Source organism: Lynx canadensis, chromosome B4 (genome assembly GCF_007474595.2).
Source record: "Lynx canadensis isolate LIC74 chromosome B4, mLynCan4.pri.v2, whole genome shotgun sequence".
NCBI lineage: Eukaryota > Metazoa > Chordata > Mammalia > Carnivora > Felidae > Lynx > Lynx canadensis.
Window position 1 is genome coordinate 54633501 of NC_044309.1, and position 25792 is coordinate 54659292.

Below are 25792 nucleotides of genomic sequence, written 5' to 3' on the forward strand. Positions count from 1 at the left end.
TTTTTCAACATTTATTTATTTTTGGGACAGAGAGAGAGAGACAGAGCATGAACGGGGGAGGGGCAGAGAGAGGGAGACACAGAATCGGAAACAGGCTCCAGGCTCTGAGCCATCAGCCCAGAGCCTGACGCGGGGCTCGAACTCACGGACCGCGAGATCGTGACCTGGCTGAAGTCGGACGCTTAACCGACTGCGCCACCAGGCGCCCCAAACTTTTTTCTTTAAAGAGTCACATCGTGCTGATCAAAAAGGATTTAAATAATATAACAGAAAGTGAATTTAGAATAATAGTCATAAAATTAATCGCTGGGCTGGAAAACAGTATACAGGACAGCAGAGAATCTCTTGCTACAGAGATCAAGGGACTAAGGAACAGTCACGAGGAGCTGAAAAACGCTTTAAAGGAAATGCAAAACAAAATGCAAACCACCACAGCTCGGATGGAAGAGGCAGAGGAGAGAATAGGTGAACTAGAAGATAAAGTTATGGAAAAAGAGGAAGCTGAGAAAAAGAGAGATAAAAAAATCCAGGAGTATGAGGGGAAAATTAGAGAACTAAGTGATACACTAAAAAGAAATAATATACGCGTAATTGGTATTCCAGAGGAGGAAGAGAGAGGGAAAGGTGCTGAAGGGGTACTTGAAGAAATAATAGCTGAGAACTTCCCTGAACTGGGGAAGGAAAAAGGCATTGAAATCCAAGAGGCACAGAGAACTCCCTTCAGACGTAACTTGAATCGATCTTCTGCACGACATATCATAGTGAAACTGGCAAAATACAAGGATAAAGAGAAAATTCTGAAAGCAGCAAGGGATAAACGTGCCCTCACATATAAAGGGAGACCTATAAGACTCGTGACTGATCTCTCTTTTGAAACTTGGCAGGCCAGAAAGAATTGGCACGAGATTTTCAGGGTGCTAGACAGCAAAAATATGCAGCCGAGAATCCTTTATCCAGCAAGTCTGTCATTTAGAATAGAAGGAGAGATAAAGGTCTTCCCAAACAAACAAAAACTGAAGGAATTTGTCACCACTAAACCAGCCCTACAAGAGATCCTAAGGGGGACCGTGTGACACAAAGTACCAGAGACATCACTACAAGCATAAAACATACAGACATCACAATGACTCTAAACCCGTATCTTTCTATAATAACACTGAATGTAAACGGATTAAATGCGCCAACCAAAAGACATAGGGTATCAGAATGGATAAAAAAACAAGACCCATCTATTTGCTGTCTACAAGAGACTCATTTTAGACCTGAGGACACCTTTAGATTCAGAGTGAGGGGATGGAGAACTATTTATCATGCTACTGGAAGCCAAAAGAAAGCTGGAGTAGCCATACTTATATCAGACAAACTAGACTTTAAATTAAAGGCTGTAACAAGAGATGAAGAAGGACATTATATAATAGTTACAGGGTCTATCCATCAGGAAGAGCTAACAATTATAAATGTCTATGCGCCGAATACCGGAGCCCCCAAGTATATAAAACAATTACTCATAAACATAAGCAACCTTATTGATAAGAATGTGGTAATTGCAGGGGACTTTAACACCCCACTTACAGAAATGGATAGATCATCTAGACACACAGTCAATAAAGAAACAAGGGCCCTGAATGAGACATTGGATCAGATGGACTTGACAGATATATTTAGAACTCTGCATCCCAAAACAACAGAATATACTTTCTTCTCGAGTGCACATGGAACATTCTCCAAGATAGATCATATACTGGGTCACAAAACAGCCCTTCATAAGTTTACAAGAATTGAAATTATACCATGCATACTTTCAGACCACAATGCTATGAAGCTTGAAATCAACCACAGGAAAAAGTCTGGAAAACCTCCAAAAGCGTGGAGGTTAAAGAACACCCTACTAACGAATGAGTGGGTCAACCAGGCAATTAGAGAAGAAATCAAAAAATATATGGAAACAAACGAAAATGAAAATACAACAATCCAAACGCTTTGGGACGCAGCGAAGGCAGTCCTGAGAGGAAAATACATTGCAATCCAGGCCTATCTCAAGAAACAAGAAAAATCCCAAATATAAAATCTAACAGCACACCTAAAGGAAATAGAAGCAGAACAGCAAAGGCAGCCTAAACCCAGCAGAAGAAGAGAAATAATAAAGATCAGAGCAGAAATAAACAATATAGAATCTAAAAAAACTGTAGAGCAGATCAACGAAACCAAGAGTTGGTTTTTTGAAAAAATAAACAAAATTGACAAACCTCTAGCCAGGCTTCTCAAAAAGAAAAGGGAGATGACCCAAATAGATAAAATCATGAATGAAAATGGAATGATTACAACCAATCCCTCAGAGATACAAACAATTATCAGGGAATACTATGAAAAATTATATGCCAACAAATTGGACAACCTGGAAGAAATGGACACATTCCTGAACACCCACACTCTTCCAAAACTCAATCAGGAGGAAATAGAAAGCTTGAACAGACCCATAACCAGCGAAGAAATTGAATCGGTTATCAAAAATCTCCCAACAAATAAGAGTCCAGGACCAGATGGCTTCCCAGGGGAGTTCTACCAGACGTTTAAAGCAGAGATAATACCTATCCTTCTCAAGCTATTCCAAGAAATAGAAAGGGAAGGAAAACTTCCAGACTCATTCTATGAAGCCAGTAGTACTTTGATTCCTAAACCAGACAGAGACCCAGTAAAAAAAGAGAACTACAGGCCAATATCCCTGATGAATATGGATGCAAAAATTCTCAATAAGATACTAGCAAATCGAATTCAACGGCATATAAAAAGAATTATTCACCATGATCAAGTGGGATTCATTCCTGGGATGCAGGGCTGGTTCAACATTCGCAAATCAATCAACGTGATACATCACATTAACAAAAAAAAAGAGAAGAACCATATGATCCTGTCAATCGATGCAGAAAAGGCCTTTGACAAAATCCAGCACCCTTTCTTAATAAAAACCCTTGAGAAAGTCGGGATAGAAGGAACATACTTAAAGATCATAAAAGCCATTTATGAAAAGCCCACAGCTAACATCATCCTCAACGGGGAAAAACTGAGAGCTTTTTCCCTGAGATCAGGAACACGACAGGGATGCCCACTCTCACCGCTGTTGTTTAACATAGTGCTGGAAGTTCTAGCATCAGCAATCAGACAACAAAAGGAAATCAAAGGCATCCAAATTGGCAAAGATGAAGTCAAGCTTTCGCTTTTTGCAGATGACATGATATTATACATGGAAAATCCGATAGACTCCACCAAAAGTCTGCTAGAACTGATACATGAATTCAGCAAAGTTGCAGGATACAAAATCAATGTCCAGAAATCAGTTGCATTCTTATACACTAACAATGAAGCAACAGAAAGACAAATAAAGAAAATGATCCCATTCACAATTGCACCAAGAAGCATAAAATACCTAGGAATAAATCTAACCAAAGATGTAAAGGATCTGTATGCTGAAAACTATAGAAAGCTTATGAAGGTAATTGAAGAAGACTTAAAGAAATGGAAAGACATTCCCTGCTCATGGATTGGAAAAATAAATATTGTCAAAATGTCAATACTACCCAAAGCTATCTACACATTCAATGCAATCCCAATCAAAATTGCACCAGCATTCTTCTCGAAATTAGAACAAGCAATCCTAAAATTCATATGGAACCACAAAAGGCCCCGAATAGCCAAAGGAATTTTGAAGAAGAAGACCAAAGCAGGAGGCATCACAATCCCAGACTTTAGCCTCTACTACAAAGCTGTCATCATCAAGACAGCATGGTATTGGCACAAAAACAGACACACAGACCAATGGAATAGAATAGAAACCCCAGAACTAGACCCACAAACGTATGGCCAACTCATCTTTGACAAAGCAGGAAAGAACATCCAATGGAAAAAAGACAGCCTCTTTAACAAATGGTGCTGGGAGAACTGGACAGCAACATGCAGAAGGTTGAAACTAGACCACTTTCTCACACCATTTACAAAAATAAACTCAAAATGGATAAAGGACCTAAATGTGAGACAGGAAACCATCAAAACCTTAGAGGAGAAAGCAGGAAAAGATCTCTCTGACCTCAGCCGTAGCAATCTCTTATTCGACACATCCCCAAAGGCAAGGGAATTAAAAGCAAAAGTGAATTACTGGGACCTTATGAAGATAAAAAGCTTCTGCACAGCAAAGGAAACAACCAACAAAACTAAAAGGCAACCAACGGAATGGGAAAAGATATTTGCAAATGACATATTGGACAAAGGGCTAGTATCTAAAATCTATAAAGAGCTAACCAAACTCCACACCCGAAAAACAAATAACCCAGTGAAGAAATGGGCAGAAAACATGAATAGACACTTCTCTAAAGAAGACATCCAGATGGCCAACAGGCACATGAAAAGTTGTTCAGCGTCGCTCCTTATCAGGGAAATACAAATCAAAACCACACTCAGGTATCACCTCACGCCAGTCAGAGTGGCCAAAATGAACAAATCAGGAGACTATAGATGCTGGCGAGGATGTGGAGAAACGGGAACCCTCTTGCACTGTTGGTGGGAATGCAAATTGGTGCAGCCGCTATGGAAAGCAGTGTGGAGGTTCCTCAGAAAATTAAAAATAGACCTACCCTATGACCCAGCAATAGCACTGCTAGGAATTTATCCAAGGGATACAGGAGTACTGATGCATAGGGGCACTTGTACCCCAATGTTCATAGCAGCACTCTCAACAATAGCCAAATTATGGAAAGAGCCTAAATGTCCATCAACTGATGAATGGATAAAGAAATTGTGGTATATATACACAATGGAGTACTATGTGGCAATGAGAAAAAATGAAATATGGCCCTTTGTAGCAACGTGGATGGAACTGGAGAGTGTAATGCCAAGTGAAATAAGCCATACAGAGAAAGACAGATACCATATGGTTTCACTCTTATGTGGATCCTGAGAAACTTAACAGGAACCCATGGGGGAGGGGAAGGGAAAAAAAAAAAAAAGAGGTTAGAGTGGGAGAGAGCCAAAGCATAAGAGACTGTTAAAAACTGAGAACAAACTGAGGGTTGATGGGGGGTGGGAGGGAGGGGAGGGTGGGTGATGGGTATTGAGGAGGGCACCTTTTGGGATGAGCACTGGGTGTTGTATGGAAACCAATTTGTCAATAAATTTCATAAAAAAAAAATAAAATAAAAAAAAAAATAAAGAGTCACATCGTAGCAACGTACTTATATATAAGCTTTATTCACACTTGTTATCCATAAAAAGACAAAATCTTCAAATAATTTCTTCTGTAGACTTATTTCCTTCATCTTTATCTTATCAGGAGCTATAGGATTCTAATGGCACACATTTATTAATGCCTTACTCACATCTCTACTCTTGAAAATTCTCTTTTATGTGCAACTATGTATCTTGCCCAGAGATCTTAGGACATCCTTGTTTGTTAGATTATGTGTTTCAAGTTCAAATACACTTGGGTAAATGCAAATACATTTTTATTTGCCAAAGTACAAAAAGGAGAAGAGAAAATCTTTACTAAAAAAAAAAAAAAGAATGATTAGATGTGGGAATTGAAATGCAAAATTAAACATTGCTAATTAATTTGCTACTTCTTTTTCCCATTTCAACTTTGATGGGGATAGTCCCCAAATGGCATTAGACTGTCATAAATACTATGGATATGCTGTTCCAGTCTATCAGGAATTAAAACATAAAATTAAAAAAAAGGCAATCCTGTATTGGTTGGGGCCTAATTTAAAATGAATCTTTCCCCCTTGACTTCTTCCTGTGCGTCTATTCATGGGGAGGTCACCTCACCACTATTTCATATATTCAAGCTCCGTTTTAGCCCCTCACTGTCCTCCTCATATTTAGATGCCAACTAATTTCCTTCAGCTTTTTCTTTGTCTAAATGCCACACGTTACCCCAAATTCCTCTCCTGGCAAAATAACTACAGGAGAATGTGATGGCATAGAAATAGGATCATTCCTATTTTCAAATTTGGAGCATAAACCAGACATTCCCCAACACATATTTTTTATTGAATTATTGTTTTGCCACAGCATAGGTCACTGAATTTGGATTCACCCTTCACTTTCAAACATGTACTTTGTATTTTATTGATCTATATTTTCCTGAAACAACATGGGAGCTATCTTTAGTGTGAGGGCAAAGTATCAGGCCTTTCATAAGAAAGAAAAGATGAGATCCCATGGCATATGCCATGGAGATAGTTAAAACCCCAAATTTTCATCTATAAACGCTGCTTATATTGCTAAAATCAGGATTCCAAAGCAGTATGGAATATGGACACCAGCCAAATAAGTTGCTGTCTCTATATAATAAGTTATATGTTATTATGCTAAATATATTATAGACAACAAGGATATATATGTTTTATATAATAAGGAGGTATAGTTGACCCTTGAACAATGTGGTGGTTAGGGTTGCCAACCCCCCACATAGTCAAAAATCCACATATAACTTTTGACTCCCCAAAAACTTAACTGCTAATAGCCTACTGTTGACCTGAAGCCTTACTGATAATATAAACAATCGATTAACACATATTTTGCATGTTATATGTATTTTATATTATCTTATTACAATAAAACAAGCTAGAGAAAAGAAAATGTTTATTTTAAAAATGAAAATGTTTATTTAAAAAATCATACGGTAGAAAAAATACATTTACAGTGATGTACTGTATTATTGAAAAAACTCTGCATGTAAGTGGATCCACATACTTCAAAATGTTCAAGGGTCCACTGTATTTTACATATTGGGAGAATCTTCACTATTTTTAATTGTTTAAAGTTTACAGAATTTGGAAGTTATATGACTTCTGTATGCATAGCTACTAACCTGACCCTCCTGTTCCAAGATACAGTTGCAGAGCAGGGGAAGTCATTATACAGTTAGACATCATTCTTTGGGCAGCAGGTCTGATGGGAAAGAGTTACTGGTGACAATGGTCAACAAATGGTTATGTGTCCAGAGCTTTGCTGGCCTGTGGTTTAAATTAAAGCATATGCAGTTTGGGGCAATGGAGGACAATACACTCAAAGCAAGACTTTAGACACTCCCCACCCTGAATATTCCACAATGATAACTCCAAATGTTTTATACAGGAGGGCTCAGACATGGTAATCTGGATGAAAAGGAAGTGAGGAGACTAGTGCTCATCTTGAAGCTATGTGTGTGTCAAGCATAGTTTTTGCATAGATTGTGTTCCATGTGGTGGGGCTTGGGATGCCACTGACACAGCCACTGCATATCCACACTGGGCAAAGGCACCTCAACCCTAATTACTGTAACCCAGATCCATATCTTTCCCTTCCCCCTCTCTGCTTTTGCATTTAAAAATAGAATCATGGAATTGCTCAAAGTGAAAGGCAGTATGAAAATGAATGATCCAACTTCCTCATATTATGAATAAATTTTATGAAGAAATAAGAATAAGCTAACACCTACAGAGCATTTATTAAATGCTAGGCACTGTTCTAAGTGATTTTCAATTGGTATTTCTTCCTTTGCACAACACCATTATAGGTAGGTGCTATCATTATCTTTATTTTTAAATAGAGAATCTGAGGCACAAAGAGGCTATGAGACTGATCCAACATCACACAGGTAATGATGGAGTTGGGATTCCAATCCAGGAAGTCTGACTCCAGAGCCCACAGGCTGTAGACAGCAAGATTGTAAGAAACTGTGTGGAACAACATATTGATGGATTTTTAAAAGTGATGGGTGGGAGGGACAGAGGAAGAAAATGACCAATATCACAAAAAGATAAATATCTAAGACTTGGGAAAAGTGGAATCCTTTCTATTCTGCCTTAGAGAAAATCCATTTGGAAAACAATACTTAGAGGAAACAGCTTTTTTATTTTGTCTCTTGACGCTTTGGGTTAACAAAAAGGAACTCAGGGTTTAGGGAACTTTAGAGCAGTGGTCCTCACATCAGTCATTAAGGCTTTTGGAAATCTGATGAAAGCATTCAGTACTCTTCTCTAAGAGGACTTATACATTCCATTTTCAGATACAGTTTTAAAGGTTTACAAACTCCTTGTGGTCCTCTTTTATCAGGGTCCCACCTTCCAAACTCCTGCCTTAGAAGAGCAGACTTGCAGTTACAATCAGTTTTTACCACACCGTTTTGACTGTAGGTTTCTTAGTTTCTCCCTATGCCTTTCACACCATGTGACCTAGAGCGTTGATGCCCAGTTTGAGAAGGGAGAAAGTAGAGTATTAAATATGTTATATTACATACTGGCCTAGGACTAAAATGTATTGATTTTAGTAAATTTTTAAGAAGCATTCATTTAGCGACTATATTTCAGAAGTGCTCACATGTATTAAATTAGCAACATTATTTGTGACAATATTTATTCAAGTCTTTTTAATGATCTTAAATATTCTCAACATAATAATTGGTCCTAATCTACCATGATTTGGGCAGGTCTTTGCAGAAGAAATGATTGTAGTGAGGCCTGCCTGAACAAAGGAGAAAGTAAACCATTTTGTTTCTTACATCTGGGCAAAACTCTCTATCCTAGACCACATCACAGTCTTTAACTTGTCTTTTACTTTCCTGCTATCCTCTCACCCAACTAGTAATACCATTTTTTCAAAAACACACCTGACTACTTAGTACTTTCTGCTGTTTAGAACTTCAGTGCCTTCCCACCATTCACGCATTGGAGGTAGAATTTTTAAGGCTATTAAGTAACCCTAAACTTCATGAACTGCCCCCTGCTGGTATCTCCCATCTGCCCTCACATTCCACTCCTTTCCCCTCTCTGAGCTTCTCTCAGATCTTTGAACAGAGTACACTTTCTCACCTCTGCATCTTGGCACATACAGTTCCCTCATCCTTCTTTATCCTTCCTCCATCACCATTACCCAATGGCTATTCATCCTTCAGGTGTCAGCTCAACTGTGTCTTTCTCACAGAGGTTCCCCCCGCCCAACCCCAATCCAGGTAGAAACCTCCCCTCCCTTGCCCCCAACATATAGTCTAAGAGCCACTGTTCTCTTATTCTTATTGTCATCACATTTGACTACAATTGCATGTTCAATGTCTATCTTCCTGCAGGTTTGTAAGTACTGGAAGACTGGGAATCAATTCTGTATTGTTAAATTCTATCTCCTTCATTTCCCCGTGCCTGACATCTAATAAACACTTGATGAATCTTTATGAATAATAAATGAAGAGCAATGATAAATGGATAAATGAATAAAAGCAATGAATGTCAAGGGCAATATGAACAAGGGGAAAGTGTTATTTTGAAGTCTGAGAATTAACATCCAATAATTTAACTGTGACTCTCTCACTTGTTATATTTTACACATATTCATTGTTCATTGGCAAAATTCTGGCAGAGAGGGATTTTTTCCCTCTAATAAATCTTTTGTTTTCTTGGATGTAAATAGATTTCCTTGCTTGCCACAAAACATTGTGAGATACCAGGAGCGTATGACATTAACTTCATTCATGAATAAATGGATATTCAGGTAATTTAAAGGATGTTTTTTCAAAGTCTTAGAAATCTATGTCCCTTGACCATAAGTCCTGTGTTCTTTCATCTAGAGGACATTTCCTTAGGCAATGGTTTTAATTTTTCATTCTTATGTGGTAGTAAAAAGAGAAATGAGCTTAAAGAAGACCTAAATGCTAGTCCCAACCCTGCCATTTGCTTAATCATTTAATGCCTTAGATACCCATTTCATCTTTGAAATAGAGAAGTTGGATCATTGATCTCTAAGATGCCTCATATCACTGCCATGAGCTACACGGAAGTAAAAGTTCAAAGTAAATTTAAAGAAAACCTACATATATAATATCAGTGTATTGCCAAGGATGAACACAATAACTGTCCATTTATATAAAAATTTCTAAAAAATTAGGCTGTAATAAATATTAAAATAAAGATATGATGGAGATGATGTCAATGTTGGTAAATCACATTGTGGTTCCCTTTTCCACCAAAAAAACTTTTTTTTCTTTCCTTTGCATGGGAAACAAAAGAAAACAGGTTTCAAGGAAACTTAGGGCTAAAAACAAAATGTATTTATTCCTTCATTCAAAAGAAAAAAAAATCCATTGAGCATTTTCTGTGTACCGGTACCATTCTAGGTCCTGAGATCAGCACACACGTCACCAAGATGTAAAGGATAACAGTTTTCACCAGTGTGTTCCCAGCGCCAGGAAACAATGCTCCATTAATGTTTGCTAAGTGGAGAGAAAAGAAGGAAAGAAGCAAGAAGAGGGGGCTCTGCTCAGGTGCTAGAACTCACACAGGGGTCTTCTGAACTGATTCCTGGTGCTAAAGAATCCCCCCAATTTTTCCAACAAGAAATATCCTTGAGTTCCCACCTACTCTGTAGAGAAAAAAACCTTAATTTCAGGTCATAGCCTAGGATATGTATAATAGAGATGACTCTGTTCCAGGGAACTTTGGGCACATTCAAACACCTTGTGAGTGGAAAAAGAACATTAGAAAAAGCTCTTCATAAAACACTTTTCCATAATAAGATTTCTGTCCTCTTTGCCTCCATCTCATTAAACTACAGAGAGGAAGAATGTACTTTGTTCTCTCACATTCATTCTTGCATTTCTACTTAAGCAGAATTGATTTTTTATTTTTATTTTATGAATTTTATGAATGTACACACATGAGAACTTTGAACACTTAGCATAAGGTGAAAATAAGAACATATGTCAAATATAATTCCTCTAAGTTTGAAATACTCTCATTCTTCTTAATAGGAGCTCAATATAATACATTCTGAGCAGCTTCTAAGTTAAAACTTTAACTATAAGCTGATCTTGAGTTATTAGAAACATTATTAAGTATTTCACACAATCTTTAGCAGTGCATTCAAGTGCTTGGCATTAAAGTTTGCAATTGGTCCTGATCACATATGGTTTTCCTTAAAATACTTGTTTATGCTTTTTTGTTGAGAGAAATCATAAAACCAAAAAAGTAAATTACTATTATATTATAATATATATAATTATATATATAATATATTATTATTCCTGTTTTGTCATAACATGCATGTCAAATTTAATTTAAATGCACATTCCAACGACTGCTTTCAACTGTCTCCCTTCCACACAGCCCCATCTAAGTTATCATTGTCTGTTGAAATAGACAAGGTTAAATGTAACCTAAACTTATGTTCAGTTTGAATACTTCCCTCACTCACTGTCAGTTCATTCTCACTACAGTCCCCTGTGAAATCCTAATCTGCATTCTTCAACAATCTGCCAAAGAGCCACTTTCTAGGGCAGTACAAACCTTTATTGGTTACTTCCCAAGCGACTTCAAACAGCAGTAAATCCTCCACAGGAAGTTCTTCCACTTCCCACCGAGGAAGCCCGCTCAGGGATGTCACAGATAGAGATCGGCCTCGGAGCATTCTTTCTCTGGTCCTCTGAAACTTTTTTGAATCCCTTTTTCAATAAACTGTGATGCCAGTAGCGGTGTGTCGAGAGCCTTGCAGGGTCAGAGCTGGAAGATCTCAGGCTTGGGGAACTTATTATAGGTATAAACCAGTCAAATGAAATCTCATGTGCTTCCCAGAGAACTCAGTTGAAGGAGGAACCCTTCTGTACGGTCTTTCTGGGCAGGTCCAGTGAGGACAGTATCTCCAATCAGTATCAACCTGACCAACTCAATCATACATAAAATCCTCAAGTTCTGGGCTTAGGTAAGCACCCCTTCAGATGGTGGAATCCTCATAGGCTGAGCACGACACAAGTCCCGACCTTTAGTCCTTGTCCTTTTGGCCAAACTCCTAGACTCATTCAGTCATCAATGCTTATTTCATCACTTCCAGAGTGATCCAAGATTAGCAATTCCCCTTATTAGGGTTGCAGACCATTTTAGAGTACACATAGAATTCACTGGGACCATTTACAAACTTTCAATCCTTTTAGATTTCCTAAGTATTCTTTGAGTCTTATTTCTAGAGCATTAAAAAAAATCCTAGTTTTTGTAGTCTACATTTATAATCTAAATTTTGATGTTAGGCATAGATCTTGGTTCCCCCTTCTCTTAATTACTTTTCTCAAAAATTTCCCTATGAAAAAGTATAAATCCCAGGTGGTTTTGAGTACAACATGCAAGGAATGTAACTTTGACTGATCAATGATGATTAAAAAGTAAAAAACTATCTCCAAAAGTTTAATCAGATCACCTCAGGATTGTTTCACTTAGTCCCACCCTCAGCTCATTACTCTTTTTGAAATTCCTGGTCCTCAATTCTCATTTGGGGTTTTTGCTTCAAGTACCAGCATTCTCAACAACACATCATCTCCTAATGACCCTTCAAGTAGACTTACGTAACTCTTTTGATCCTGTAATTCCTAACAGAAGAACCCCCTTTGCCAATTATTTGCTTTTCTGTGGTGAATGCCATTTTAAAAATTTCTCCTTGAGTCAAGAGGAGTGAAATAAATGGAATCATACAAAATATGTCCATGGGATATATCTTCATCTATCCATGTTATGTGGATGAATCTTCTTCTTTCATGTGTAGCAGGGAGGGAAGGCAAGGAGAGACAGTAATTTATGTAATAAGATTTGGAGAGGAATCAGAAAAAGTTTTCTGCTTTCTGTTTCCTTGAATATTCTCTTCAAAGATTTGTGCTGAAAACACAAATTGAGGGGCAGCTGGGTGGCTCAGTGGGTTAAGTATCCGACTCTTGATTTCAGCTCAGGTCATGATCTCATGGTGGTGAAATTGAGCCCTACATCAGGCTCTGTGCTGGGTGTGGAGCCTGCTTAAGATTCTCTCTCTGCCCCCATCGCCCCACAACAAAAAATTTAAAAACAGTTTTTTTTAATAAAATAATAAAAACATCAAATGTTGAGCTGGGAGTGGAAAGAGAACAGTCAATCAGACAGAAAGGCAGGTGGAATTTCTCCAAGATGGCAGAAGGTCTCAAAAGTCCTGATCTCTAATTTCAAACTCACACTAACACTTTATCATTCAAAGAAAATGAGGTAAGAGGACAATTAGGGAAAAAGGAAGACTTCTGTTTGGTTTGCTTAGTAGGTATTCCAGCAGAGGTCACTAGATACGTTTAGAAAACCACACATTTTGTTTTGACAGCATGTAATCTTCTTGTAAGTCTTTAGGATATTGAAGGCTTGATTAGCCTTTACCTGCACATCCAGAAAGAGTCAATTAATGTATTTATGGAACACCTATTATGTGCTATTATTCTGGAAGCTGAAGGTATTTTAATAAACAGTAAACAAGTCCTTGCCTTCATGTGGACAGATAGGCATCAATCTTGTTAACAAGTGAACAATATTATTTCACTTTGTGAAGAAGAAAAACTGCAAAGTGATAGTGCTATTCAATAGAAATGAGTGTCTTAGCTGGAGAGTGCTTGGAAGATTGTTCTGAGAAAATGATATTTGAATTGAGACACAAAGGATAAGAAAGAGGCAAAATGTTGAAGATCTGGAGGAAAAGGGAGCTCTAGCACATTGTTGGTGGGAATGTAAAGTGGTGTAGCCACTATGGAAAACAGTATGGAGGTTCTCAAAAGATTAAAAAAAAAAGTACTACAATATGATCAAGCAATTCTGCTTCTAGGTTTTTATCTGAAGGAAATGAAATCACTAACTCAAAAAGATATCAGCATTTTTGTGTTCATTTTACAACATTATTTGCATTAGTTGAGACTAAAGATGATGTGTTTGTAGGATTTGGAAGTGCATCATATGAATATTTAACTTCTGAAAATTCAATTATATCTTCTAGACAAAAAGAAAACAGAAAGAACAAGAGAAAACAATTTAAATAGCTTGGGAGGATCCCTGTGATGAGGAGAGAGGATGCCCCAGATGAGGGGGAACTAGGAAACCACATTTCCTACATTTGGTCTTTCCATAGTCTGAGTATCTCATTGGCTGAGTATCTCATGTTACTGAGGTTTGATATACATTTTTCCATTTGTATAATGGCTATAGAATCCAACCTCAGTAAAAATGGCTCCAATTAACTCTATGTAAAAGATAGTAGCAATTTGCAGTAGAGTAGTAATAGTGAAAGTAGAGAGAAGTAGGTAGTGGGATATGGGTAACAGTCGGCAGAACGTGGAATTGATTGGGTGTGGAAAAGTAAGGGTAGTTTGGTACCTACCAAAGAAGGCAGATGGTTAGGTAGTGGACTAAAGTAAGAAATATGGGGGGAAGAATAGATTTATTTGAGAAACTAGGTAATGACTTCAATTTTAGAAATGGCAAGTTTGAGATACCAGCCAGATGTAGAAAGTTAGATATTTTTGCCTCCTCAGAACCTCAGACAAGAAGTCTGGGACACAGCTGGTAACTGAAGCCACGGGAGTAGTGAGATCTCAGGAAGAGGGAGTGCAGAGTGGGTAGGGTAGATCCGCCAGGAAGAGTAGGGTACATTGTTCCAGAAAGTTCAACTTTTATGGCAACGACGATGATATGGCGCTCTGAGTTGTACTTGGTACATACAGCACTGCATAAAAGGTACAATTATTTCTCAGAAATGGGGATTTCACACAAAACTTTGGATCTCTATGTCTCATTGAAAACAAAATCTAAACCCATTTTTCCTATTTTTTGACAAAGACAACAATCTGCTATAGTAAATCTGTCCTTTTAACTGCCATCAGGGTCACCTTAGTCCCATGGGGCTATTTCACTCATTTACCCTGTCACATCTCTAGAAACACAGGAATCTTAACTTCTGATTCACTTTTTTTTCTGTGCATATTTGGAGTTGATGATCAGGAAATGGCCAAAGAAGGAGGAAGTAATAATTGTTAAATTAACATTGTAATCTAAATGGACAATGTCCACCCATCATATTCAAGACAATGAGAAGGATTTTTAACTTTGACTGTTGAGATTTTTTTTTAGAGACAGCATAAACAGAGTCTTACTCAGACACCCAGGACATGTTTTTAGTGTAGACTTTTTGCTTAACTGTGCTGTCTTCTCTGGTTTTATTTTAATCTCTTCTTTAACTGAGTAGAGTATAAAAGATAAAGATATTCAGAAGGGTAGCTTTAGCCCCTTTAAATAAAGAGGTGAAAGAATGAGATTTTGAGCAAGAGAGGAGGCAGAGATATCTCTCTGGAAACAGTCACCCTGAGAAGTTCAATCACATTTTGTGATGTATATGTCAATGAACACCCCTCCTCCATTTCGCAGTAAATTTTCAGTAAAATCAATATGAGCGTTTTTTTAAAAATCAGATAAAAAATCAGAATCTGGAGCAAAGGTTTGTGAGGATGGGAGCAAAAGCTGCCAAGAGCAGGAAACAGATGCTGTATATTTACCAGAAGGTTGGTAGAAGAGCAACATAGTGGAATTGTTAAAAATGAGGGCTTTGGAGTTGGGCTCATCTCAGTGAGAAGTGGACTATTTACTAGCCTGTAACATAGGGGTGATAATATTTACTTCTTGACGATGTTGTGAGGATTAGATAAGAGAATGTACACATGTCTCTCCTACAATATCTTCAAAATCCTGCTTCTCAGGGTCCAGAGACTGCAATCTAGATGCATGAAGTTGACTGATGACAGCCCAGCTCAAGCTGCTAATCTCTCCCTCCTGCCCTGGTCTCAACTCAATATTTCTAACCTCCACACCAGTGTCCCTGCATCTACGTAGAGCTTGGAGGAAAGGGAGTTTAATGGCAGCCAACTAATGGTCTTCTAACTATGGGCTTACTTTTCTGATAATCTCCACCAATTCAGGATGTAAAATATTGGCAAATATTTTTACATAGTAATTTTATAGTAAACACAGATATGTATACTATGCCAAGGCTCATATATATATATATATATATATATATATATATACATATACATATGTGTGTGTGTGTGTGTGTGTATAAATGTAAATGTCAAAATGACAAGGGTAACAAATAATGTATGTGGTGATGTTAAATGAATTTCCTTCCCAAACGGTGTCATGGAAATAGTTGATTTAGTAATATTTATTTGTTTGTTTGCTTTTGATATAATGAAAGAAACTGTAATGGTAGTACGGCCATTGCACTAGATCAGTTTCTGCTGGGCAGAACACCTGTTAGTAATCACCCACTTTCCCTTCCTTGTCAAGGCTCAGCGTAGTTAGGCAAACATACACAACTTGATGAAACCAGCAGTACATGAGACCCCAATTAATTCTTTTACCATCAATGTTCATCAGATGTCTCCTTGAGATCAGATATTTTTTTTGATTTAGCCATTTATATCGACCTAATAAATCTCCATTTTGTGTGCAGAAGGCATAAGATCTTGTTCTCATTAAACACAAGTCTTGGATTTGATGGAGTCAGAACAAAAGGAAAAGTCATAATGGTCATAGACATTACCTCGCCCTGTTTATAAACACAATTCCATGGGAAAATCAGATTTTAAAATTTAATGTTAGATTATATTCACATTTAAAGTTTTTTTTGGGGGGGCGCCTGGGTGGCTCAGTCGGTTCAGCGTCCGACTTCAGCTCAGGTCATGATCTCGCGGTTCGTGAGTTCAAGCCCCGCGTCAGGCTCTGTGCTGATGGCTCAGAGCCTGGAGCCTGTTTCAGAGTCTGTGTCTCCCTCTCTCTCTGACCCTCCCCCATTCATGCTCTGTCTTTCTCTGTCTCAAAAATAAATAAACATTAAAAAAAATTAAAAAAAAATAAAGTTTTTTTTTTTTTAAATCGTATCTTTCACAAGACCAGTAGAGAGTTTCTCAATCACTACACTTGGAAGAGAAGTGTTACTTTATGTAGTTGGCAATTCCACTTGCACTTTGACTAGAAAACAAGTTGTTCTTTTAACACTGAAGTGGCTCCTAAGGAATACTGTAGAGTCATTTTCCTGATAAGTGATTATAAAACTCTTTAGTATTGGGGCACCTGGGTGGCTCAGTTGGTTATGCATCCAACTCTTGATCTCAGCTCGGGCCTTGATGTCAGGGTCATGAGTTCAAGCCCTGTGTTGGACTCCATGGTGGGCATGGAGACTACTTTAAAAAAAATTGGTGTTGATGTAGACTGGAAGGTGAAGAAGAGGAAAGGGGTATAGAAGGGTATTAGAATGCCAAAAGATTTCTTTCTAAACCCATGCACTAGCCTACAGATGGCAAATATGTTCTATTTGTTTTAACAGCTCTTCCTAACACAGTGCAATGAAGATAGGTATGCATGGGAGTATATGCTTCATCATTACTGATATCTTAATAATTCAGAGCATGGGTTTGATTATCGGGCTGGTGTGTGTGTGTGTGTGTGTGTGTGTGTGTGTGTGAGATCCCAGGCAATTACTTTAAATGAAGTCAGTGTTTCATCAAACATGTGTATAACCATGTAGTTAAATCCACAAATGATTGAATAAATCAGTGATAAATTAATGAATGGTTGATTAAAGGTAATGCTGTTCTGTTACTTAATAGGTCATGTTAACTTTATTATGGGAAAAGAAATACATTTTCTTTCATATTTTTTTAGAGAGTTACTTAGAAAGATCAGCTTTGCTTGAAGAACCAAAAGTTCATTTCATGAATAAAAACAAACTTTAAAAATGCTTCCTTTTTATGGGCACCTCAGTGGTTCAGTCAGTTGAGTGTCTGGCTTAGGTCATGATCTCATGGTTCTTGGTTCTTAAGTTTGAGCCCTGCCTCGGGCTCACTGCTGTCAGTGCAAAGCTTGCTTCAGATCCTCTAATCCCTCTCTCTCTGTCCCTCCCACCCCCCATCTCAAAAATAAATAAACGTGAAAAAAATAGAAAGCTTCCTTTTTAGAATATGTACTAAATTGGTTTTCCCATTAATCCTGGGAATATGGCCACCTGACAGAGAACACATTTCTCAGCTTTCTGCAGACCAGGTGTAGACATGCAACTAATTTTTTACCAAAGGAAGGTGAACGGATTGATTTGTGTCCCTGACTTCAGTTTTCCCCCAAATGCCATAATTCATAAATAATATTTTCTCCGTGAAAATATATCATATAATACCATAATTAGATAAATAGTAGTTCTTATATAAAGGGTAACATATTCCTTAGGGTGAACCAATCAGGAAATACAAAGTAACTGCAGTACCAGCAGGTATCTCTCAGGTAAGTTCAGGAAATTAATAATCAGAATATAAAGCATGCAGTTTCTTTTTTTTTTTTAGGAATTATTCCGTTTATTAGATGAATGTTTTGTGTGTCAGTCTGAGTACTCCCAGAAGCACGTGCCAAGACAGAATTAAGTGTGTAAGGATTTTATTAGGCAAAACAAAGGTGAGGGGAAATATGGAGGGATCTGGAGAAGTCAGGGAGGGCAACTTCAACCCTGAGACAGAGAAGAGGAAGATCACTATGCAGTCTATGGCCAACCTCAGAGGAATCTTGTGTCTCCCGAGAAGAAGGTGCTGTGACCAGTGATTGGCTTGGGAGCAGTCCCTGGGAAGCTGGCTTCAGCGCAAAGTGTGCAGCATGCAGTTTCTTTTTTCTTTTTCTTTTCTTTTTTTTTTTTTCAATTTATTAATTTATTTTGAGGAGAGCACGGGAGAGAGAGCAAGCGAGCACAGAAGCACAAGTCGGGGAGGGGCAGAGAGAGGGAAAGAGTCCCAAGCAGGCTGTGTCCTTGGGGAGCCCCATGCATGGTGCTCCATCTCAGGAACCCGTGAGATCATGACTTCAGATGAAATCAAGAGTGAACTGTTTAACCGACTGAGCCAGCCAGGTGCCCCAGCATGTAGTATCTTCTGAAATAACCAAGGTAAACAGGAAGAATTAAAAATTAAAAGCAATCTGTTATCTCACTGGCAATTAGACTAGCAGTTCTTACCTTCAGGGGAGAGATGGGCAAATAGACAGAGACAAGTTAGATTATGCAATTAAAAACAGATGTTGAGGAGCACCTGTCTGGCTCAGTCAGTGGAATGTACAACTTTTGATCTCAGTGTCATGAGTTTGAGCCCCTCATGGGGGACAGAGATTTTTAAAAAATAAATAAACTTTAAAAAACAACTGATGTTGAGTCCTTAAGTCCTAGACCAAATTAATGTCTGGATTGAAATTCAAAGATACTGTTGTTGTTGTTGTTGTTGTTGTTGTTGTTATTTTCTGAAAGCATTTATTATCTCAACTTTACAACTGGCTAAAATTAGGACTTGATTCAAGAATAGAACATACAGGGGCGCCTGGGTGGCGCAGTCGGTTAAGCGTCCGACTTCAGCCAGGTCATGATCTCGCGGTCCGTGAGTTCGAGCCCCGCGTCGGGCTCTGGGCTGATGGCTCGGAGCCTGGAGCCTGTTTCCGATTCTGTGTCTCCCTCTCTCTCTGCCCCTCCCCCGCTCACGCTCTGACTCTCTCTGTCCCCAAAATAAATAAAAAAAAAAAAAAAGTTGAAAAAAAATTAAAAAAAAAAAAAGAATAGAACATACAGCTTTCACAAGAAGATTTGTGGAAAAATAGAAAAAGACCTTGAAAGTTGTTTTGAAAGTTTATTTAGTTGCACACTATGCAAATCTTAATTAGGAATTTTAAAAATCTAAATATTTTATAAAGCAAAAAGTCTACATGTTTGCAACTAAATGAATTCTACAAAGAAGTTTTGTTTTGTTTTGTTTTGTTTTTAGTTTTTTTTTAGTTTTTGCTCACTACTGGTTCAATATCTGGCACCGTTCATCACACCACAGGAGCTCTGGGGACATACTGAGATATATGTATCAGTCTATGGGATACAATTTTGTCTTAATTTTTGTAGACTATTAGAAACTCACCTTTATCAAAATGCATCATTTAAAATAAAAAATGCTGTCTTCTTCAGGAAGGAACAGGGAAGTTCGTAGAATAACAGGAAGAAAAAGTAGTTATCTATCCTAAACACATTTCTTTCTCTTTTGATTTTTTTTTTTTTTTTGAGGACTTCAGAAGATTCTAACGGCTAGGCTTTTACTCTGATAATTATTTGCTAGAATGATATTTTTGGAACTACATCTTCATGGAGACTTGACCTTAAAACTGTCTGAAAGATCAGGTAGAAAGGAATCCATCTCTCCTGGTGCAATGAATTTATTCTCCAGAGTCAGCAAATGACACCGCAATTGGACTAGCGAAAACAAAATTCTCTGAGAAAGACTGCTAACCCAGTGTCCTTACTCTGGATAGCAGAAGACTGAGTGCAAATCAAACAGCATTGACCCAGTTGAGATACGTAATGCTTATCAACCTCTGGAGGGCTTCCCTAACTAGGATTTAATGAAGAAAACAGGGTTAGGTAAGAATGAGTGAATTCACATTATGCCATTAATAATATGAACAATTTTTAAACACTTAACTGAAGCCTAATCTATACAGCAAAAACAAATGATAATTTTGTTATTAGTTTCTAGTTTCTTCCTTGCAAGAAACGCTGAAACCCTTAGGTAGTTGTGGCTGGTAGAAAAGTCATTCTTCTCATTATTTCTAGATCTTCTTTTGAGATACCTGGGTTTTACTGATGCTTTCCCTAAAGTTTCTTATCAATTACTCTCATGATACTGTCTACTGGGGATCATTACGTCTCTCAAGAGCCTGTTTCTCTCTGCTGCCTCTGTTGCTACCATGGTCCAAGTCACCCTCAGTTATAACCTGTTAACTTCTTATTCCTCCCACCTACACCCCCCACACACACACACACATCATGTCAGCTCTTCTTCCTGTAGCATACACACAACCTACTTTCTACGCAGCAACTAGAGTGATCATTTTAATAGGAAAATTGCAACATCTCATCTAATTCTAATGTACTAGGATAATCCACCACCACCAAAACAACCACCACCCCTTTAAACCTTCATTCCACCACGCAAAAGCATCAATTCATTCAGATTCTGCTGGGGGTTCAGGTAATTTCATATTGGGAAGAACAGATATTGTTACAATGTTGTCTTCTCACCCAGGAATATAAAATATCTCTGTGTTCAAGTCTTTTCATTGGTAAATTTTGTAACATAAAATTATTCCATTATAATTTATAATAGTAATTTTATAATTTTTATACGAGATTTTACTTTTATTTTGCTTTTCTTGTTTAATTTATTCATATGTATTTTAAAGCCTTTATCATTAGTGTGACATGTGAGAGGAGGGTTTTTTTCACTTCCATTTTGAATTTTCTAGGATAAAAGAAAGCCATCAGTGTTTATATAGTTTGTATCTGCCATCCTATTCAATTGTCATATTAGCACTGATAGGTTTTTAAGTGCTGCTTCTTGGATTGTTTAGGTAGGCAGTCATCTAAAACAGTAATTCCTTCCCAGTATCTATAACCCATTTCATTTTTGTTTGGTTGCAATAGCTGGAATATGCCAAACATTGCCAAATAACAATGACAAACATCTATAATGTTTTACTGACTTTAATGACACTACTTTTAGTATTTCAATATAGTATTTGCTATTGACCTGTAAAATATAGCCTTTTTCATGTTGAGTAGGTTTACTTAATTTTCTCTTATTTTTACTGTATCAATTCTGCTTCTTTTATTCAATTTGTTAATTTCAGATACAGCGTTTTATTTTAAAGAATTTCCTGGGTTGTGTTTAACATCGATCTTCCAGAGCCACCTGGGTGGCTCAGTTGGTTAAGCAATGGGCTCTTGATTTCGGGTCAGGTCATGATCTCACCAAGGTGAAATTCAGCCCCACGTGGGGCTCTGCAACAGCAGCATGGAGCCTGCTTTGGATTCTCTCTCTCTCTCTCTCTCTCTCTCTCTCTCTCTCTGCCCTTCCCCTGCTAGCACATGCGCACTCTCTCAAAATAAAATAAATAAGACTTAGGAAAAAAAGAAAAAGAGATTCTTTCTTGCCAGAGTCCAGCTCCAGTAGGTCCAGGGGTTCCCGAAGGATGAATGGTGTCCATGAAAATAACAAATGGACACAGACAACAGCAGTGTGTTAGACTGGCCGCTTTATTGTGGCAAACGTGGCATTATGTTTGTTAGCAATTTCCTTGTAGCGTGTGTCATCTATGTTTCTCGGCATTACCTAATTCTAAAAATGTTCCTTTGTGTAATCACCCATTAAGGAACTTCATGGTTATTTCTTTGTAACATTCCCTCCTGCTCTTTGTTTATTGATTAATTTCCTCATATTATTTTCATTATGTACCTACATTTATTTATAGTTTATAAGGCATTTGCTTTGCTATTTTCATGAAAGGTCATCTAGCTCTCAACACCTCAAGTGGAACATTTACAGGGACATGACTTCTTAATTTTTCCTTTGAACCATTTGCGGTACAAGGAACAAAAGTATTCTCTTTGGTCTGGGGTGCCAGGAGGGAGCCAAGAGGGCCCTGGGAACCCACGCCTTATGCATTCCCAGAGACAATGTATACCTAGGAACTAATGAACCATTCTGTACCTTCACCCACCAGGTCCAATTATCATCTGGAATGTCTCCTGGGGGCCAAGTGGGCCTAGGGGTTGGAGTAACTTTTATCCATGGATACATTCCTTTGTTGGTGGAGTGGGGATTTCGAACCCATTTGTCCCCCTCCTTGGCTGGGAAATATATGGGGGCTATCCCTTCTTTAGGTAGGGGATGGGCAGGCGGGGTGGCACCGGCTGGATATAAGGTTTCTTTTTTGTCCTGGGGGTCGTCCCCAGAAAATATCCCCGAGTTTGCCCCCATGGGTTTATTTTGAATCATCAGTGTCAATTGGACCACGGGGATGGCCATGATGAGTAACAGGAGGGATACCAGTAGCTTCCCATTCGGAGGGGCGCTGTGCATTGCCCTTCTGCCAACCACCCGGGCTGTGCCATCAGGAAAGCTTAATGGATCAGCTCCCAGCACTTTCTCTCCCTTTGCTCCTCCTTTTCTCTGACATGTGAGCGCCCACACTCTCTCTAAAACAGTAATAACAATAACAATAACATCAGTCTTCCACATTAACGTTTAGGCAGTAATTTCTAATTCTAACATACTAGGATAAATCCACCACTACCAAAACAACCACCACCCCCTCAAACCTTCATTCCACCACACAAAAGCATCAATTCATTGAGATTCTGCTAGGAGTTCAGGTGATTTCATATTGGGAAGAACAGATATTGTTACAATGCTGTCTTCCCACCCAGGAACATAAAATATCTAATGTCTATCTGTTGTGGTCACTTCTGTATCTCTACACCTAGCAAATCACCTGACCTATTATAGGCACTCCAGAAATAGTTCCGGAAATAACAGATGAATGAGGGTCTCCATAGCTTCCTAAAGAGTTTGCGGCTAATTATTGTCCGAGGAACATTTTCTTATGTAATTTTAATATGTGTGCTCTGTGATATCTGGGCAGCTTCTTGTGATTTTGCCATTTTTGTGTTCAACACTCCTTGGCAAAAATGGATCACTTTTTGAAAGAAGAATAATTTCCTCACTGGGGTCTGACATTAAAAAAAAAAAAAAGATTCTCCCATTGGGCAAAAGCATAATCATCTTTTGTTGATTATTACTAGTTTAGAGCTTAACAATTTCATGTCACTGAATGATTCATTCTAAACCAAGTTCAGCCAGGTTTGAAGGCAATGGATATCATTACTGACAGTCTTCCCTGACTCCTCCTCTTTTCCATCTACATTCCCCATACCAAACCTCATAGAATCAAACATTTCTAAAGAACTTGGTTGTGTCAGCCAATGTGCTAGATAGTTTACGTCTTTTGAATATTTTGTTCTCATAGCAATCCTGGTGGGAAGTACCAATATGCATGCACATTTTACAGAAATGAAAATCAAGACTGAGGTTAATGAACTGGTTTAAAGTCATGCTGACAAGTGTTAGAGCCATGATTCATGTCAGGCAGTCCGGCTCTAGAATCTGCACTCCTGACACTGTGGCCTAACCCCTGCTCATTGCTCTTAGTGTTATCAGTGCAGCCTTGCAAATATCTCCAGCCTTCTCCCATTTCTCTACTTCTCCATCACCACAACCCGGGGTAAGTTACAATCATCTCTTGTAATAGTTTCCAGGATCCACTCTTGCCACTTGGGAACCAAAGTGCTTTTTGAAAATACAAATCCGATCAAGTCATACTCAGACTCAAAACACTCGATTGCCTCCAAATTCTTAGACTAAGTATTCAGATCCTAAACCTGTATGACAGGATTTTGTAGAATATAGTAAATGCGTATTTCTGCAGCTCTCTCTCTCTCTCTCTTTTTTTTTTTTCTGAATCCCAGCTACACTGGCTTTCTTCCAGTTTCTTGAATAAGCCATGACCCTTTTGACCTCATAGCCTTTGTACATGCTGTGCTCTCTTCCTGGAATGCTCTGCTTCTCTTTCACCATCAGATCTAATGTAACTGTCCCAGAGAGAAGCTTTCTGTGGTTCCCTAAATAGGGCAGGTTCCTCTGTTAAAAGTCCTTGTTAGCATCCTGCAATTTTCCCTCATAATACTTAACACAGTTTGTGATTATATGTTTCTAGTTGTGTGATTATTTGATTAGTGTCTTTTTCCCTACTATGTTTCATGCCTGTTGCCTTCCACTCTTTTTTTAGAGCCTGTCACAGTGCATGGTACATAAGCACTCAATCAAAATTACTGACTAGATTCATGAATGTGTACCTGTTTCTGGGGGCACAGGCAGAATTCTTCATATTTAGGCACTTAAAGCAAGATTAGGAAAATTTCAGTCATCAAGCATGGGTAAAATGTTGAAATGTCACAGTTGCAAAAATACTGAGTATTTCTCTAAGGAAAAGATAGAAGATTTGGAAAGGATTGAAGGAAAGAAGAAGGGAAAGAAGGCTTTCTAACCCAGCCCTATCATGGAAGAAAGTCGAACGCACTTTTCAGGACAAGAAACTCTGCCTTCTTGGGGACAATCCCTCCTTCAGGAAATGATGCATTTCTTCCCTGTGACAAGCATCTCCATACATCCTAGCATCATGGCAGTCAGTTCTCAGGTTAAGGAATTGAGGAAGAGGAGGCGAGAGATTACTTATCTTTATAAAACATATTTATGTCAATGAATGTCCTTCTTTAGAGAGTTTAATGAGTATGTTATTCTTACATCCAAAAACCCTGAAAGATCATAACTATTCAAATAGCCTAAATATTGTCAGCATTCACTGTAGATTTCTTTCTTTCCTTCTTTCTTTCTTTCTTTCTTTTAATTTTTTAATGTTTACTTTTGAGAGAGAGAGAGAGACAGCACAAGCGAGGGAGGGGCAGAGAGAAAGGGGAGACACAGAATTCAAAGCGGGCTCCAGGCTCTGAGCTGTCAGCACAGAGCCTGATGCAGGGCTCGAACTCAAGAACGGTGCGATCATGACCGGAGCCAACCAAAGGAGCCACCTAGGCGCCCCTCACTGTAGACTTCTAGATGCTCAGTGCGTTGCACCACCACAACTTCCTGTAGCGAATATCTCTGTGGAAGTAAGCCCCTGCCACTGGCTCCCGTCTCCTCATCTAACACTCAGAACTGGGAATCTGATGCTCCAGCGACACCAGGCTGCACTTCAAAGCCCCCCCCAATCCCCCCCCTCCCCCCCCTCCACCCCCCCCCCCCCCCCCCCCGCACAGTGATGTGACCTGTTTCTTTTCCTGTGTGCTTCCAGTTCCTCTCTCCTCTGGCTGGCTTAGTGAGTCCCCTGCTCATTCTGCACTTGGCCAACTCCTCTCTCAACCTCTAGGTGTCACTAGACCAACGTTTTTTTAGGCTCCACTTTCCTAGGTTATGGTAACTATTCCTCCCTGATGCTTCTTTAATGTCCTGTGCCGATTCTCTGGCTACATTTGTCATACTGCGTTTTAT

The 25792-nt window shown here is 38.5% G+C and overlaps 1 protein-coding gene across 1 annotated transcript in view; it reads right to left on the reverse strand.

Moving 5' to 3' along the window:
* GYS2 (glycogen synthase 2) overlaps positions 1-11707 on the reverse strand; it is a 56029-nt gene extending 44322 nt beyond the window's left edge. Inside the window, exon 1 of the mRNA XM_030322088.1 lies at positions 11307-11707. Coding sequence (XP_030177948.1) covers positions 11307-11427 — 121 coding nt within the window. The 5' untranslated portion in view covers positions 11428-11707. The remainder of the gene's footprint in view (positions 1-11306) is intronic.
* Between the last annotated feature and the right edge of the window lie 14085 nt (positions 11708-25792).